Consider the following 18,597-nt stretch of genomic DNA (forward strand, 5'->3'; position numbering starts at 1 on the left):
TTGAATGTGTCTGAAGCATGGCCACTTGAAGTTCAACTTTGCCCAATGATTCAGGAAGCAGAAAAAGTATGGTCTCCCTGCAGCTTCTATTTTGAGCTGCACCTAGGTCTTCCTTATAACTTAAAAGAGGGGGTTTTGGACCTTGTCAATAAGACTATGGAAAACTGGTTTCAGAAAGCCAGCCCTCAACCGAATGATTCTGAGGAAGAACATTTCTCCAGCCACAAGTTTTCCATCCTCCAAAGAGGATCTCCATGCAGTTTTTTGTTTATTTCTTTTTAATGCTTCCTGGGCTGTTCCTTGGATTTCTGTTTCAGAAAGATGTGGGTAGGAAGAGTCAGGAAAGACACATTAAAAGGCGATGCTGTTGGAGCGATGTACCCATGTTCATTTCTGGTTCAACAGGAAGAGTCGACAATAACTCCCGGGAAGGGACTAATTGCAGATAAGGATTCTGAAATTTGTGTGTCTGTCCACACAACACTCCCTGTACATTATCCTTATTTTACAGATAGGGAACTGAAGAACATAAGTGATTTGCCTAGGGTATCTGTGATGGAATGAGAACTGAAACTTGGGTGTCTCATAGTTCAAGGTAGTCCTCTAATCACTGGACCATCTTTCCTCTCATATATGCCATCTCTGCAGGCTGACTTGCACACTAACAGTTGGTCCTCATTGGTAAACGGACATTCAAAACATTCAGCCTTTTTGAGTAGCTGCATGTTAAATCGCTGCCTTCTCGTTTATAAGATTACAGCTGTGTAAAAACAGTACATTTGAAATAGTAAAACAAAAAAAAATCCAAGAGCTTCAAAGCAGTTCAGTATTTTATTGTACAATTGCTTTAGGCATTAGTACAAAGCAGAGTATAAAAACTGTACACAATACAAAATATTCTAAAATTGGCATTTTATTTTATAAGTTTGCGTCTTTAAGAAATCATTTTTGACACTAATTTGTTTTCCCTCTCAAAAGCATTTAAATCATTTTGAATACACACACATTTTCAAAGACAGTATTTTCATTTTAGTGGTAGGCAATACCAAGCGTATCCATCACCATTCGAATAGCTTGCAGAGGATCTACAATTTCTTGCATGTTATCTTTCCTTAAAACCCAGTCTGGTTTAATTCTGCAGAAAAAGAATAGCTTGAAATTAGATAAATATATTTTCACAGGAAAAAAGCAGAATAATTTTAAAATTCTTACCTTGAAACTACTTTTGTTCGTACAGGAGTTACTGGAACAAAGAAACTCCCACTCATGGATGTGTGCGTCTTGTGTTTGGAAAGAGTTCTTTCAGCATCCATTTTGTGTTTACGAGCTGTAAGTTTATATAAACTATGAATGCAAGAAACAGCTCTAGATTTGCTTCGGATCTCCTAAGAAATGCAAATTTCACACAATCAGTAATCAAAAGGCAATTTAATAGTAAGTTAATAGATAATGAAAAACTCCTCAATTTGCTCAATGCAGTCTAAATTTTCATAGACTATGCAGCACCTGTCTCTCTCAATGAACACACACTGAAATGTATTTGAAAGCAATAGATTTTTAATTTCAGTTGGCATTTCAACATCCTGATGGCATTAGACGTTTGGACAGTGACAGTGGAAGATCCACAAGTAGCTTTATAATTGGTTTAATTGGAAATATCTATCTCCAGAAAGTAATTTTATGCCTTGAATGCAGTTTAGTCTAATGATGGTTCTGCAGATACAGCAAATATTAACTAATTCATTTATAGCTGCACCAGTGATGATGCGAAATTAGACAAGGCCTCAGGTGACCAGCAATATTACCACTGAGTAACGTAGATCTGCTCTTAAGAGGTTTAAAATGACATGGCGGATAAACAGCTGGTGGCTATTTATATTATGGAGCCTTACCTACACTAACGCTTCCAGTGTTGCTGCCACCAATAGAGCTGCACTGATAGAATTCGTTTTAGAAATATAGCTAGTGTACATACAGTTTATTTCTCTGCCATGAGCCAGGAAACAATGGTGCATGACAACATTATTCAGCCAGTCGAATTTGAGAACAATGAGAAGTCTTACTGGATTGGAATGGAGATCAAGGACAAAGACAATATTTACAGTGTCATCAAGAAAAAGAAAGTACAACTGGGTTATCAGAAAGAACTGTATGAGAGTTCTGGGTAATTGTCAATGTTTCTAAATATAAAAAGGGTGGAAAGACCCTGTTACGCAACTCAAAGATTATGCACCAAGCTCAAGGTGAACTACACACCATAATACATTATTATAGCAACAGGTACTATTACAGGTGTGATGATACTGCTACAAATAGATGCAAATAATTCAACAGGAAGCCTGAATAATTTATAAGCGACCAGCTAGAAGAAGCTGTAAGAAACCACTAAAAATGAAGTACTAAAACTTACAGAAGCTCTCTTTGAATCCTTTAAAAGAATGGCCAATAAACAGCATGTTTTTGTGAAAATGCTTCCACCTTTCTCTGAAGTTTTATCACCAGCTTTTTCTCTGTACATCTGCAGTAGGTCCAGTAATGTATCTACAGAATTTTCCACTTCATAAACTGCTTGAGTAGTTCTTTCATACTTAAAAGGAAGACAAAAAAGCTGATGAAAACAGATCTCAAATAAACCCCTTTCAAGTTATATGATGATACAGACTATTCTCATTCTGGCCAACTGGATGATATTATTATGATATGGGCATTTCTGGGCATTAAATTACATTACATTACAGTGCCAAGTTGCCCTACAATAAGTTTTTCTAAGAAGCTGGGACAGTGGAGGTACATATTGTGCTCTCAGATTACTTAGCAAGCTACAATGCAGCTCCTTTCAAACTTTTCAGCAATGTATACTTTTTTCTTTTTAAAAATGCAAACCTACAAAAATATTAAAAAATAAGTTTGACTGATTAAAATATACTAAGTTTTGTAATGAAATGGATGTTTTCTCTCTGAAATAGATAATTATTCACGTAGGAAAATTTACTAGATTTGAATGCTAAACATTTAACTCATTTCAGTGCATTGCAGATGAATGACGTTTGATAAATCTATACAAGTTTGTATTGTACAGCCCACACTCAAGTCAGTATGTCTAAAGTTTGCTGGCTTTGCAAACATTTCCATCCAAACTAGATCTGTAAATAGAACTAATCCATCTCCAACCCAAAGTTGTATTGAGCTAGCTTTAAATAATATTTTTTATAGAACTGTTTATCACATCTATAGGTATGAAAAAGTGAAAATTTGAAAAAGCATCCTATGCCAGTGTGTTTTCTGTAATATTTTAATTCCAAATCATGCCTACAAATTCAGTATGCAATATCTTTCCAGTGATGATTTTCTTTTCTATACAAAACTGCTTAGCAATTCCATAATGTAAAAAGACTGGTACTTTTTCAACCATGCACCCTCTGCCACCATTAAGATTTTTGTTTGAATATGTTAAATTCATTAAAAGCTATTATTAAAATTACAAGACTCCTTTATAGGATGTAATAATTGTTTACATTAAGAAAAATAATTGGATCATCTAGTTCAAAATAATTTGTAATAATCTGATTTAAAGATTTTTTTTGTTGTGTGTGCAAAACAAGCAGTTATTACATTGGATAAATTCATGCTAATCTCTCAGGATAAACATATGCAAATTAGAAAACCCATGATTTATAAAACTTCAAAAGCAAAATGCTGAAATACCTTTGAAACATTAAGCAGGACTTGAACTGAATATTTGATAACATCCATACAAGGGATACTACGATTGCAACTCCGGATCAGAATAAAAATTGTGAAGATTGCTCTGCTCTGGGCCATATTTTCACAACAGAGTGGAGACAGCCTGGTAACAACCTCTAAAATAGAAGGGTTCATTTGTAAATGCTAATCAACTTATTTTCAAACTGTACATTTTTTCTGAGGCTTGGCAAACACATTAGAACAGAAATAAAATCAATTTCAAGTAGTGTTTTTAAAACTAGGATTTTGAACATTCTGGCAAAACATCCACTGTATGTGATACTGCATATCAGGTGAAATTAAAAATAAGTAGGACTCACTCCATAAAGGAAGTAGTACTACTGGGTATGTGGAGGCCAGGAATACCTTCATTTCTATAGTCCCATGTAGTTCTTTAAGACCGCTTGTAATCAGTGCCATATTCTATTCAGAAAGAAATGGCTTTGCATACTGTTGTATCCTCTAACTCCTTCACTTTTCCCAATTGTACAGCAAGCTTGAATATCAGATGCTCCCCTTTCTTGGAAATTTGGGAGCCCACTGTTGTCTTAGGAGTGCCCAATTTTTAATTCTAAAAAGGATCTACTAACCTAGATGTTTTAATGCTGCAAGAATGTAAGAAAGATGTTTGTATTTTAGAAGATAATCAATGGCAACTGCAGTTCTGTTACACAGTTTGTTTTCTTCTTTACTCTCTTTATTAGCCATTTCCAAGCTGTGTCGTAAAGCTTTAGTTTTTGCTGTGTCATTATTCTTCCTCCAAGAATGTCCTCTCCACAATGCCTGAGAGAAAACATAGCAGAAAGATTTCATAAATGAGGAAAAGACATACAAATAAGAGTGGCTATAGGATAGAATTTTCATTAGAATCTCAAATCAAACTTACATGAGTTTAATAAAATTTTTTACTCAAAATACTTCAGTTGTAGAATTCAAAGTTGTAAGTCCATGATCAAATTTAGTATTTAGTCCTCTGAATACTAGATTCCCAGTTCAAAAATACATCAATCAGAAACAATGTCTTTTAATATTACTTAATGGCTTGTTGGTATTTAGTTTTCCAATCTAGTATTCATCTAAAAAAATTAATCTGTACCCCTAAAGAAACTCCTTTGATTGGTGATAAACACAGAAGTAGACTTTTCCAAAATCTTTAAAATAGCAGACACGTGCAAGCTGGAGTTCTTATTATGAGAATTCACATACCTGAAATTTAATGATACCATTCTTCAGTTGTCTTCTGTGTTTGTAGAGGAGGAACTTTCGTACAGTTCTTTGGATTATGGTTGCAGCCTCATTTCTCTGTTTCAGCCACCTTCGAACCATTCGCTGTATTTTAATGATTTTCTGATGCTCTTTTAGACTTTTTTTTTGCTGTAGTCTTGCTCGAAACCACCTCTGTTTAAGATAGATGGGCGTTAAAAAAAGACAAATTAAGCTTGCTTTCTTTTCCTGACACCACTGTGCAAGCATGCATGCACATGCTTCTTGTAACTTCAAAGACTGATAGAGTAAAGATTAAAATCTGAATTTATCCTGGATTTAATTGATGCAAAATCAGGACTTTAACACAATGCTAGCAAGGGTGCGACTTCAATGGGGCTGGGAGCACCTGAAGAAACCCTTGGTGAGGGGGAGGAATGCTACTGGACTGTGATGGTAGTAATAGGGCTGCATGATTAGCTCTCACTTGGAACAGCTGGATGGGGAGAGGTTGCTAGTTTGCAACATAGCCAAGTAGCCATTTTAGAATCCCTGTTTTAGCCCCAACCTTAATCTAGTTACAGGGTATCCTTCAAATGCTGGGGGCTAAGTTGATCACCAGTTTTAGAGTCTAGAAAGGATTTTTCTTATATAGTAAATTTGCCTGTTTTGCCATATGGATTTTACCACCTTCCATTCAGCATCCCAAGTCTTGTTTTATGGGGGTTAAATTACAATTGTCACAATTTAGGGAGGTCCCAATGTAGTTGGTTGGGTTAGAACAGGGGTAGTCAGATCCAAACTGCCAGATGTTTTTGAATGGACTGTGAAATCTTTTTATTTACTTATTATCATCATCATTATTATTTTTGTATTTTCTCTGGAGTCTGGACCTTGACAAAAAAGACTGTTACTTATGTTGTAACTTGTTCTTCGAGATGTGTTGCTCATATCCATTCCATAGTAAGTAAGTGTGTGCGTGCTCCGTGTGTCCGTTTTTCCCCTTAGCAGGTCCAGTAGGGCCAATTCCGGCAACCCCTACAGCCCCGCACACATGCCGTGGTATATGAGGCACTGGCAGCCCTACGCCCCCTCAGTTCCTTCTTGCCATCAACTCCAACAGTGGGAACGAGGGGCGGGTCATGAAACTGACATGAGCAACACAACTCAAAAAACAACAGTTACAATGTAAGTAACAGTCTTTTCTTCTTCAATTGCTTGCTCATATCCATTCCATAGTAGGTGATTTGTAAGCAGTACCTTGGAGGCAGGTTCAGAGTTCATAGATTAGTTGACTGCAACACCGCCCTACCGAATCTGGCATCACCCCAGCCTGTTGCACAATGGCACAGTGGGACGTAATGGTATGAATCGACGACCATGTAGCAGCTTTGCATATGTCCTGCATATGCACCAGCGCCAAAAATGCTGCAGAAGACACCTATACTCTGGTGGAGTGAGCGCCGGAAGAACCACCTTTGCCTGCTCGTAGCAGAAGTGTATGCAGGCGGTTATCCAGGAGGAGATTAATTGTGACGAGACAGGTAAGCCTTTAATCCTTTCAGCCACCGCAGTGAACAACTGTGTGGACTTACAAAATGGCTTTGTCCTCTCCAAGTAGAAAGCCAGGGCTCTGCGTACATCCAGTGTATACCATTTCTTTTTCTCTTTGGAAGCATGTGGCTTCGGGAAAAACACAGTCAGGAAAATGTCCTGGCTGGTGTGGAATTGTGATACCACCTTGGGCAGAAAGGCCGGGTAAGGCCTCAGCTGGACCTTATCCTTATAAAAAATCGTATAGGGCGGCCCCAAGGTGAGTGCCCTGATTTCAGACATCCTCCTAGCTGATGTGATAGCTACTAAGGCGGCTACCATCCATGACAATAGCAGAAGTGGGCACGTTGCCATGGGCTCAAATGGCGCCCCAGTGAGCCTAGAGAGGACCAAATACACGTTCTAGGGTGGTATGGGATCCCATACCATGAGACAAAACTGATCTCCTGTGAATGAAGCGATGGAAGGCTGAGATGGCAGCCAGATGCACCTTTAGCGAAGCAGTAGTTAGACCCTGAAGCTTGAGGTTCAACAGGTAGTCTAGAACCACCTGGATCGACGCCTGGTGGGACCTAACTTGCCGCTCTACCGCCCAGCAAGTAAACCTCTTCCACTTGGTCAAATACGATGCCCTCGTGGAGGGCTTTCTGCTACTCATCAGCACAGTCTGCACCTGAGATGAGCAAGCTTGTTCTTCCAAACTCAGCCATTCAGCCTCCACACTGTCAGGAGGAGGGACTCCAGGTCTGGGTGCAGAAGGCACCCCTGGTCCTGGAAGAGTAGGTCGTGCCACCACAGTAGCTCCAGGGGAGGGGCGATCGACAGCTCCAGGAACGTCGTGAACCAGTGCTGCCTAGGCTATGCGGGTGCAATAAGAATGACCCTCGCCTTGTCTTTCTTGGTCTTTAATAGGACCTTGTGTATTAACGGAATGGGAGAGATGGCATACAGCAGCCCGCCCGACCAGGGAATGAGGAAGGCATCTGACATGGCCCCCTCATCCCGCCCCTCAAAGGAGCAAAACTGGCTGCACTTCTTGTTGACCATGGAGGCGAAAAGATCCACTTTAGGAAAACCCCACCTCTGAAAGATCATGTGAGCAACTGATGGGTGGAGAGACCAATTGTGAGAAGGTACAAAGGACCCGCTGAGCTGTTCCGCTGTGGTGTTCTTGATACCAAGGAGGTGAGAGGCCACCAGATGAAAATCGTGGCCTATCGCCAGATTCCAGAGACCTAATGACTCCAGAGAGAGGGCTGGGGAAAGAGCCCCGCCCTGTCTGTTGATATAACCTACCTTTGATTAACCAGTCGTCCAGATATGGGTAGATCTGTACCTCTCGACGTCTGAGATACGCAGCCACCACTGCCATGCACTTTGTGAACATCCTCGGGGCTGACGATAGTCCAAATGGGAGTGCTGTAAACTGGTAGTGTGAAACCCCCACCACAAACCTGAGAAACCTTCTATAACCTGGAAAGATCGATGTGAAAATGTGTGTCCTTCAAATCGAGGGTTGCATGCCAGTCTCCTGGATCCAGGAAGGGGATAATAGAGGCCAGGGAAACCATGCAGAATTTTTGCTTTCTGATGTACCTGTTTAGGCCCCGCAGATCCAGGATAGGTCTGAGTCTTCGGAAATATCGGAAGTAGAAAACCAAGGTTACTTACCAGTAACTGATGTTCTTAGAGATGTGTTGCTCATGTCCATTCCACTATAGGTGAGTGCATGCCACCGTGCACAGTTCCCGGAACTTTTTTCCACTTAGCAGATCCCGTAGGGCTGGCTCTGTTGCCATGCCTGGAGTCCCGCGCACATGCTGCGGTATAGGAGGCACTGCCGGCCCTATGCTCCCTCAGTCCCTTCTTTCTGCCAACTCCGGTAGTGGGGACGGGGGGAAGGTTGTGGAATGGACATGAGCAACACATCTCGAAGAACATCAGTTATTGGTAAGTAAATTTGTTTTCTTCGAGTGATTGCTCATGTTCATTCCACTATAAGTAATTAACAAGCCATACCTTTGGTGGTGGGCCAGAGTTACCGGTGAGCTGCCCTCAATACGGCTGTGCCAAATCCAGCATCTTCTCTTGCCTGCTGGACCATGGCATAGTGGGCCACAAAGATATGCACTGACGACCAGGTGGCAGCTTTGCAGATGTCCTGCAGGGGCACTCTCTCTAGGAAGGATGTAGACACGGCTTGAGCTCTGGTAGAGAGAGCTGTGATGGTATCCAGAAGCGACACCTTCGCCTGCTTGTAGCAGAGCTTAATGTAAGATGTGATCCAAGAGGCGATGCACAGGTTGGAGACCGGTGAGCCTTTCATCCGGTCCGCCACTACGACGAACCACTATGTCGATTTTCGGAACAGTTTTGTCCTTTCGATGTAGTAGGCCAGGGCTCATCTCACGTCCAGCGTATGCCATCTCCTCCCCTCCCCTCCTCAGAACTGTGCGGTTTGGGAAAGAACACAGGGAGAAAAATATCTTGGTTACAATGAAACTGGGAAACCACCTTGGGCAGGAAGGCTGGATGCAGCCTCAACTGCACCTTATCCTTATAGAATACTGTATAAGGGGGCTCCAAGGTCAAGGCCCTAATCTCAGAGACCTCCTAGCTGAGGTAATAGCCACCAGGAAGACTACCTTCCATGAAAGCATGAGCAGAGGGCATGAAGTCATGGGTTCAAAGGGGGGCCCCTGTGAGTCTCGAGAGGACCAGGTTGAGATCTTAGGGAGGCACCGGGCCACGGATCTGAAGATAAAGCCTCTCCACCCCCTTGAGGAACCTGACTGACATGGGATGGGAGACCAGGGATCTCCCCTCTAGCGGATGATGGAAGGCTGAAATGGCTGCCAGATGAACCCTCATGGAGGCCAGCGCCAGACCCTGGAGCTTTAGCTGGAGCAGGTACTCCAGGATCACCTGACTTGGCAGAATACCCCGGGACTCCACCCAACAAGTAAACTGCCCCCACTTTGCCCAATACACGACCTGTGTTGAAGGTTTCCTGCTGCCCAGCAGGACTTGTTGGAGGGAGGGAGAGAGAGCCTGCTCAGCGCAGGTCCGTCAGCCACAGAGCCTCCAGGCCATGAGGTGCAGGGAGTCCAGGTCCGGGTGCTACAGGCAACCATGGTCCTGGGAGAGAAGGTTGTGCCATCTCTGGAGCTCCAGGAGTGGGGCAATCGAAAGTTCCAGCAGCATGCTGAACCAATGCTGTCTCGGCCAGGCTGGAACAATGAGTATGACATACGCCCTGTCCCTCTTGATTTTAAACACAACCTTAGGCAGCAGCGGAATGTATGGAAACGCGTACATGAGGGCTCCCGTCCAGTCAATGAGGAACGCGTCGGATATCAATCCAGTTTCAAGACCCTGGAGCAAACAGAACCTCGGGCACTTCCCTAACTGGACCTATTCGCGTCAGCCTGGAACGGGAACACCCCACTTCTGGAAAATCGTAGTCATGACCTTCGGGAGCAACGACCAGTCATGGTGGGATAGAAACGAACTGCTGAGGCGATCCGCTTCATCGTTCCTCACACCTGGGAGGTGAGAAATGGAAGTTGTGCCTCACAGCGAAGTCCCACAGGTGGATGGCTTCCTGGCGGGGGGCCGAGGAGCACGCTCCCCCCTACCTGTTTATATAAAACATGGCTGCAGTGTTGTCCGTCAGCACCTGTACCACGCTGCCCACCAGGAATCGGAGGAACACCTTCCACGCTAGGCGAATGTCCCTGAGCTCCTTCACATTGATGTGCAGGCGCCTCTCCTCCCCTGCCCAGAGCCCCTGAGTGCCTAGGCTGGCGCTGATGTGGGCTCCCCATCCCACATCTGAGGCATCGGAGATTAGAGTGACCAACGGGATCAGTTCCCTGAACGGGACGCCCTTCATCACCGCCCTGGGAGTCTGCCACCAGTTTAGGGAGGTTAGGACAGCAAGGGGAACTGTGACCACCCAATCCAAAGTGTATCTGCTCGAGACATATGCCCAGGCCAACTATGCCTGAAGCAGCCTGAGCCTCAGGCGAGCTAGCCTCACTATGTACATGCAGGCCACCATGTGGCCTAACAGCTGTAGGCAGTGCTTTGCTGTTTTCATATGGCACCGGTGCAGCTGGGAGATGATAGAGGCCATCGCCTCGAAACGTGGTTGGGGGAGGAAGGCTCTGGCCCGGGAAGCGTCCAGGGTGGCCCCAATGAATTCTATGTGCTGCACCACGGTTGGTGTGGACTTTGAGCAGTCCCAGCCTGCTGTACTTCAAGCAAGTGAGGGTCATGCTGTCCTGCACATGGGACCTGGACCTGCCCCTGATCAACCGGTCGTCCAGGTAAGGAAAAATTTGCACCCCCTTTCATTTCAAGTGGGCAGCCACTACTACCATGCATTTGGTGAACACCCTTGGAGCTGAAGATTGGCCAAAGGGTAGGGCTGTAAATTGGTAGTGGGAGCCAGCCACCAGGAAACAGAGGAAACGCCTGTGGCTGGGGAGGATAGACAAATGGAAGTATGCGTCTTTGAGGTAGAGGGCAGTCTCCTGGATCCAGGGAAGGTATGATGGAAGCTAGGGAGAACATGCGAAACCTGAGTTGTCTGATATATTTGTTTAGACGACACAGGTCTAATATGGGTCTCAGACCCCCACTTCGCCTTGGGGATGAGGAAGTACCTCAAATAGAACCCCTACCCCTTTCTGCCTTGAAGGACCATTTCCATTGTTCCTAGGTTAAGGAGGGCATCCACCTCCTCCAAGAGGAGTTGCTTGTGAGAGGGGTCCCTGAAGAGGGACGGGAGTTGTAGGGGGGGGTAGATATAAATTGTAGGGAGTAGCCCCAAAAGGACTATCCCGAGGACCCAACAGTACATGATGCTTGCCCATTCTGCGTAGAAGGGCATTAATCTGTCTAGGAAGGGAGGGGTGGATACAGGGAGGCAGTGGGAAGCTGAGGATGAGCTAGGGGGCTGATTTCGCCTTCTAAACCCCCTATTTCTGTCCCTGTAGGGCTGGAAGGGCCTAGGCGGGGGCCTTGGTTGCTGCTGCACCTGGGGCCGTGATTGCCACCTGGACTCCTGGGGTGTGTACAGGCCCAGGTAGTGAAGTGTGGCCCTAGAATCTTTAAGACCGTGCAGCTTCGCATTGGTCCGATACAAAAACAGGCCTGACCAATCAAAGGGGAGGTCCTGACTGTACTGCTGCACCTTCTGCAACAGCCCCGAGGACTGCAGCCAAGAACAGTGTTTCATGGCGATGGCGAAGGCCATTGCCCTATGCGCCGAGTCTGCAGCATCACTGGACATCTGTAGTGCTGCCCTAGCCCGATTCCTTCGTCCAGGACAGTGGCTAAGTCTGTGGCCTGGTCTTGGGGCAGGGCCTCAGCGAACCGTCTGAGGGAGTCCCACAAGTTAGAATTGTACCTGCCCGGTAGGGCCTGGTGGTTGGCAATCCTCAACTGCAGGGATGCCGTTGAATAAACCTTCCTCCCGAACAAGTCCAGTTTCTTCTTGTCCTTGTTTCTGGGAATGGACCTCGGATGACCTTGTCTGTCCCGCTGGTTGGCCACGTCTACTACCAGGGCTTCCGGGGCCGGGTGGGTGAATAGAAACTCGAACTCCTCGGCCGTGACATAATACTTTTTCTCGGCCCCTTTCGATGTAGGGCCGACCGAGGCAGGGGTTTGCCATAGAGCCTTGGCGATTTTAAGGACCCTGTCATGGACGGGCAGAGCCACCCTTGCTGGGGCCTCTGCCCCCAGCACATTGAAGAGGGTATCTTCGTCCTCCACTAACTCATTGACCTCCAGCCGTAAGTTAGAGGCCACCCTCTTAAACAGCTCCTAGTGTGCTCTGAAATCGCTCAGTGGCGCCATGTGGTCCCTGGAGGCTGCTTCCTCTAGGGAGGAGGAGGACGACTGCCAAGGTGTGACCTGTGGCTGTTCCCTCCCCCCGACGACCGGGTGCACCCTTGGAGGGTTCCTCCCCTGGGTCCAATTCTTCGTCCGAGGAATCGTCTTTATGGACTTTGTCCAGCGCGGGAGGCGCAGACTGAACCCCCGATGATACGACAGACTGCAGCCCCGGTCCCATCTGGACGCCCCATGGTCCCCAATAAAGCCATTGCTGCAGCCATTGACCCTATGGCCAACCAGGAGCTGGCTGCAGCACCAGCTGAGGTGTCTCATAGGGGCGTCGGCTGGCCTTACGAGTGTCCCCACGGCTGCCCCCCTTTCGGGACCCCGAGCCACTGGAGCGGTGGTGCCGAGCCCGCATCTGGCCCTTGGTGCTGCTCCGTGCCAGGGACCATCCTCTTGACACCTCCAATGTGGAGGACAACGAGGACTGCCTCCGTCTCCGCGATCAGTGCCGGCGAGTGGAGGCACGCTCCAAAGAGCTCGATGTCATCGAACGCCCTCTCGGCACCGACGAGTTTCAGTGCCGTTTGTCTGTAGGGGAACGAGAGCGGTGCCACTGGGAGCTTCGCAGTGACGAACCAGACACTGGTGACCAGGTACTGCGCCGTATTGGTGCGGGTGAACTGCTCGATGCCAGGCTCCCCGACAACGACCGGGTTCTGTGCCGCCTCGTTGTGGGCGACCTCCTTGGTACCGGGGATTGAGAATTAGAACTGTCCCCATGCCGCACGGCAGGCCTCAAGCAGTGCCGCCTTGTCTGCGCTGCCTCCGGTGTCGGGGATCAGCTCAATGAGGTATACTTGGAGCAACTGTTAGGGGAGCGTCCTCGCTCTACCCCCGATAGCCGTCTGGCAGGAGACCTTTCCACCCCTGTCGGGGGTCTCCACCACCCTTTTGAGGACCCAGTGCAGGTGTGCCCCAGGACACCAGCCCCTTCTCCCTTGGCGGGGGGCGGGGCGGCGCGCGGACGTGGCGTAGGCAAGGCCAGCAGGGCTCTTGCCACTTGAAAAGCCTCCAGTGTCGACGGCGTCGGCAGGAGCACTCTCCCACTCCCAGGAGTCACAGGAGGCTCCCTGCTCGGAGATGCAGGCACCAGAGAGGATTCGACGAGCTGTGGCTGGTGCATCTCCGCAGTCGACCCTGCCCTTACCGGCGGCGCAGGGGAGTGTTCGCGCTCCGTGCACTGCGCTTCTTCTTCCTCGGTGCCGGGGATGCCTCTCGGCGCTGAGTTGATGTCGGTGCCAGGGGTGCGCACGCTCGGCCCTGAGGTGGATCGGGGCGGCTCGGAGGCCAGACGGAGCGCTGCCTCCATTAGCGTGGCTTTCAACCAAATATCTCGGTCCTTTTGGGTCCTCAGTTTAAAAGCCCTGCAGACCTTACATTTTTCTCTTCTGTGCTCTTCCCCCAAAACACTTAAGGCAACGGTCGTGGGGGTTGCTGAGCGGGAAAGCCTTCCCACAGAAGGCATATGGCATAAAGCTAGGTGACCCAGGCATGGCCCAGGCACCCTAAGCCCTTCAGAGCTTCTAATCTATCTAGACTAACAACTACTTAACTAAGGTATTAAAAGTAACAAAGTTCAAACAACGGGGAATGGTACTTGCGAAGAGCAAGGCTAGTTCCAGCAACCGTCACGGGCGGAAAGAAGGAACTGAGGGGGCGTAGGGCCGGCAGTGCCTCATATACCGTGGCATGCATGCGGGACTCCAGGGGACAACAGAGCTGGCCCTACGGGATCTGCTAAGGAGAAAAAGTTCTGGAACCGTGCATGGTGGCATGCACTCACCTATAGTGGAATGTACATAAGCAATCACTCGAAGAAGAACCTCATCCTCTCATATCCAGCAGGACCTCCTCTACGGCTCCCAGTGTGAGAAAATTGCGCAGCACCTGTAAGAGGAGTTGCTCATAAGAGGGGTCCCTGAAGAGGGATGGGGACAAGAAGGTGCGGGAAGGAGGAGAGGAAAATTAGAGGGTACAGCCCGTTCTAAAGGTGCCCAGGACCCAGCAGTCCGATGCTATATGGGCCTAGGCCAGGAGGAAAGGAGTGAGATGGTTCAGGAAAGGTGGGGATGCAGGATCCAGGTGCGAGGCTGGAATGTTGTCCTTGTGCGCATCATCAAAATGCATGCCCAAACAAGTCTAGTTTCTTGCTGTCTTTGTTTTTGGTCGTTGAGCCAGGGTGACCCTACCTGTCTCTCTCATTTGCCTTCTCCACCACTAGGGAGCTCAGTGCAGGGTGGGTGAACAAGTATTAAAACCCTTTCACAGGAACGTAATACTTTCTCTCCACCCTCTTCGAGGTCGGGTGCAAAGATGATGGAGTTTGCCAGACCCCTTCGTGCATCAGCAGTGCGAACTGGGACAGTGCTGCTGCCGCCACTACATTAAACAGGTCCATCTATTCCTGCAGCAATTCCACCTTCAGCCCACGGTTGGAGGCCACCCTTTTTAGGACCTCCTGGTGCACTCAGAAGTCATCCAGAGGAGCCAATGGGCCTGCCACCAGTGTCTCGTCTGGAGAGGAAGAAGATGACTGACCCGGTGCCAGGGGGAGGGGAGCGGGAGCAGAGGAGCTGGCACTTGTTAAGTGTGTGGGAGGCCCTGCAGATGTAGCCTCCGTAAGGTCTGACTCCTCCCCTGACTCGGAGTCATGAGCCTCCACCGGCAGTGCTCGGGGCCCTGATTGCTTCCCTGAGGAGACCAGGGAGTAGGGACCTGAGGGTATCTGTAACCCACAGGGGTTCCAGTAGTGCCATTGGGGTAGCCATTAGCCCTGAGGCACACTAGAGGGTGCAGGCAGGGACCTTGCCCTTGTCCTTCGGGTCGGGAAGGCTGCTTAGGGGAGCCACTGGGTCCTTTCCCTTCCTGGAATCACCGGACCCTCCTGCCAGAGACTAGCATCGTCCAGAGCTTGACCGTCTCCTCATACCATGGTACCAAGGGGAGAGGGAGTGGTATCTGCGCCTCTTATCCCAGCGCTCCCTTGACCAACGTCTTGGTAACAGGGAGTACGAGTCTGGAGACCGGTGAGGATGCTGCCTGGACCAACTCGGTGAGGAGGAACATCCTCTGTAAGAGCGGAAGCAGCATCTGGGCGACTGGGAGCCTCTTGATACTGAAGCCCACTGTTGGTGGGGGTCTTCTCTAGGTGAGTGCCACGATGCCAGCGACTGGGTTCTGCACCATCCATGCATGGGCAAACTCATTGGTGACAGTGACCTAGAATGATGCCTGGCCCCAGATGGGAAAGACCTGCTTGATACCGAGTGGGATCTGCATCGACTCATCAATGCCACTGCCCTCGGTGCCGGCAATCGTGAGTGACAATTTGGGCTGTCTGGACTCCTGCGGTACTAGTGATCTGCCCCAGGAGACGACCCCAGTGCTGGAGAACGCACCCCAGGGGATCGGCATCTCGGTGGGATCAATCTCCTCCATGGTGACCCGTTTTGCAGAGAGGTACCTCGGGGGTCCAGTGAAGTGTGCAGTCACTGGGGGGCCCCACTGGGGGTTTTACCCTTGATGCAGGAGTTCTACCTGTCGCCCTTTCCGTCTGGGCCAAGGGGGTGCATGGGACAGGCAGGGCCAACTAGTCAGCTGCTGCCTGAAGCGCCTCCAGCACAAGATGTAGCGGTCCCCTTCCGCAGTCTGGAGACGAGGGATGCTCTGCAGAAGGGCTCACAGTCCCAGGCAAAACCTGCCCCTGCAGAGGTTGATTGATGCACTGGCTCTGAGATGCCCCAGAGCTCGACCCATGTCCTTAGATCTCTTCTGCATGGGGGAGCGATCATCTGCCGGACATTGTTTTCTAGAGCTCTTCCTTGGTGAAGAGGAAGTCTGGTGCCACGATGAAGTTGGTGCCAGCAGAGCACTCTGCACTGACCCAGTGCTCGGTGCCGAAAGGCAGTGGGACAGTTCTGATGCCGATCTCAGTGCTGCCTCCGTTAACAAGGCCTTCAGATGGATCTCTCACTCCTTTTGAGTCCTCGGTCTGAACACCTTGCAGATGCAGCATTTGTCCTTTCAATGAGACTTCCTGAGGCACTTTAAGCAGTCTTTGTGAGGGTCGCTAATTGAGAAGGCTTTCCCACGGGATTTACAAGGCTTAAAGCCCAGAAATCAGGGCATAACCCAACGCCCGGTGAACATCCCTAATGGGACTACCTTATCAACTACAACAACAACTAAGAACTATCTAAACAACTACTTAACAAGTACTTATAAAACAAAGGCTACAGCTAAGAGGCACTCACCAAAGCAAGCAAGAATGCAGTTCCAGTAAGCGTCAGTGGTGGAAATAAGGAACTGATGGGATGTAGGGCGGGCAGCACATCATATACCGTGACATGTGCGTGGGGCTCCGGGGGCACCAGAGCCAGCCTTATGGGATCTGCTAAGGGTAAAAATTTTCCAATAACCACGCACGGGGCGCACACGCACCTACTGTGGAATGGACATGAGCAAGCACTCGAAGAAGAAGAATTGATTATCCCTGTGTTAGAAAGTGTCCGAAAGAGGTCCCTGTAACTTAGTTGGAGCTGCTTGCATATGGTCCTGAGCATGCTCTTGCATGTTTAGGGGGTATAACTTCATGTCTCACGCAGCTTGTGACTCCATTTCATCTCCACTACTCAGCGCTGGAGGTAGGAGAGAGAAGTGGGTCAGGACTCTGGTTTCCAGTCAGGGGCTCCTGGCAAACCTGAGTGTAGAGAGGACATGGCCTTCATACCCATAATGTGGCCATTAATGATGGTTGATGACAGTACAACAACAACAACCCTGCAGGGTAGTTTGGTGATTACTCCAGTTAGGCAATAGTTTTAAAATAAAATTGTGGCCTCTGCATTTAACCGGGCTTGACTCATTGTTTATGTCCACAACGAAAATAGCTTTCTACTGATATAGCATTTTAAAGTAAAAAGAGAAATAAAGTGCATCGAAGAGAATAAGTAGCGTGCAACAGCTCCTCCCCGCCAATAATGCTAACCTGAATATATATGACAGAAGAGATCTGCGTTTCTGCATGTTTCAATACAAGGTGAATTCTGAATGCTCTCTGAATTTTAATAGCAGAGAGATGATGATATGCAGCAGCTGAAAAACAAAGCAGCCGCTTCTTCTGTTTCTGGTCTAAAATCTGTAGAAAGAAACAGTCAGGAAGTAGCATTAATAATCAAATCCAGAGTTAGTGTTTGCTACAGTATAATCATAATCTATGCTAACTAAAACTCAGAAATGGAATAAAAATAGGTGGGGTTAGTGTAATCTCTGAAACCAGTTTTTTCACTATAAACATAATTAACTGAGTAGCCTAATGCCTAATCAAACTTTATGTCCAGGATTGGATAATATTTCAGAAAGTGTCTGTGACCCTACAATGTAAGCAGTATAAGACACTATCACCTCAACTGGAGACAAGGAAACCTCATATCCTGGTAGACCATTATGCTCTTAAAAACATCAAAAATTCCTGTTTTAATAATGAAGAATATGAAATTTAGGAATTTATGCATCATGTCCACATAGTTATAGCACTTAAAAATACACTTACCTTTTTTCTTACTAACCATGCCCGGATAAATGCTTGCAGTTTAATAGCAGCTTTTCTAATTTTGACATATTTTATGCATTCAAGTCTTCCTTCTTTCCTAGCTCGTATATGTTTTTGGATGACCAAAGCAGCAGCTTTTTGTTGAAGAAACTTGCATCTTTCTTTGAAGCCTCGGTAAGCTGCCTGAATCAAACATGCAGCTTGCTGCTTCTAGAAGATGAATTGCGAGTTGATAATCAAGTGTGCTTTTTCTTGTCAGAGTGAAAGTACATTAGATTTTCATGTTTATCATGTTACCATCTATTCTAAGATGGAAAGAAGTGGCCAAGGATCAAAAATAAAATTAAGGAGTCTATAAAGTTCTTACTTAAATTCACCTCAGCATGTTATAAATAGAATTAATTCATAGCAGTAGGAGTATTCACAACAGAGTTATTTTCCATCCTTAAAGGACTTAAAAATGTTGGCAATGGATTTTATTTTAAGCAATTTGCCCATGATGGCAATAGACAATTTATTACATTTACAGTAGAACCTCAGAATTACGAACTGACCACACACTTAATTTGGAACTGGAAGTACACAATCAGGCAGCAGCAGACACACACACACACACACACACACACACACAA

The 18,597-nt window shown here is 47.2% G+C and overlaps 1 protein-coding gene across 1 annotated transcript in view; it reads right to left on the bottom strand.

The window, feature by feature from the left end:
* Positions 1-812: 812 nt before the first annotated feature.
* The window catches only part of ASPM (assembly factor for spindle microtubules), a 44,754-nt gene continuing 26,969 nt past the window's right edge, over positions 813-18,597 (bottom strand). The window contains exons 21-28 of the mRNA XM_067538286.1: positions 17,966-18,175; positions 17,402-17,551; positions 4,951-5,142; positions 4,335-4,527; positions 3,706-3,860; positions 2,411-2,587; positions 1,213-1,385; positions 813-1,135 (exon numbers count right to left, since the gene is read on the bottom strand). Of these exons, the coding sequence (XP_067394387.1) occupies positions 1,030-1,135; positions 1,213-1,385; positions 2,411-2,587; positions 3,706-3,860; positions 4,335-4,527; positions 4,951-5,142; positions 17,402-17,551; positions 17,966-18,175 (1,356 nt within the window). The 3' untranslated portion in view covers positions 813-1,029. The remainder of the gene's footprint in view (positions 1,136-1,212; positions 1,386-2,410; positions 2,588-3,705; positions 3,861-4,334; positions 4,528-4,950; positions 5,143-17,401; positions 17,552-17,965; positions 18,176-18,597) is intronic.

This window comes from Emydura macquarii, unplaced genomic scaffold (genome assembly GCF_026122565.2).
Source record: "Emydura macquarii macquarii isolate MOO-44397 ecotype Brisbane River unplaced genomic scaffold, CSIRO-AGI_Emac_v2 contig_480, whole genome shotgun sequence".
Lineage (NCBI taxonomy): Eukaryota > Metazoa > Chordata > Testudines > Chelidae > Emydura > Emydura macquarii.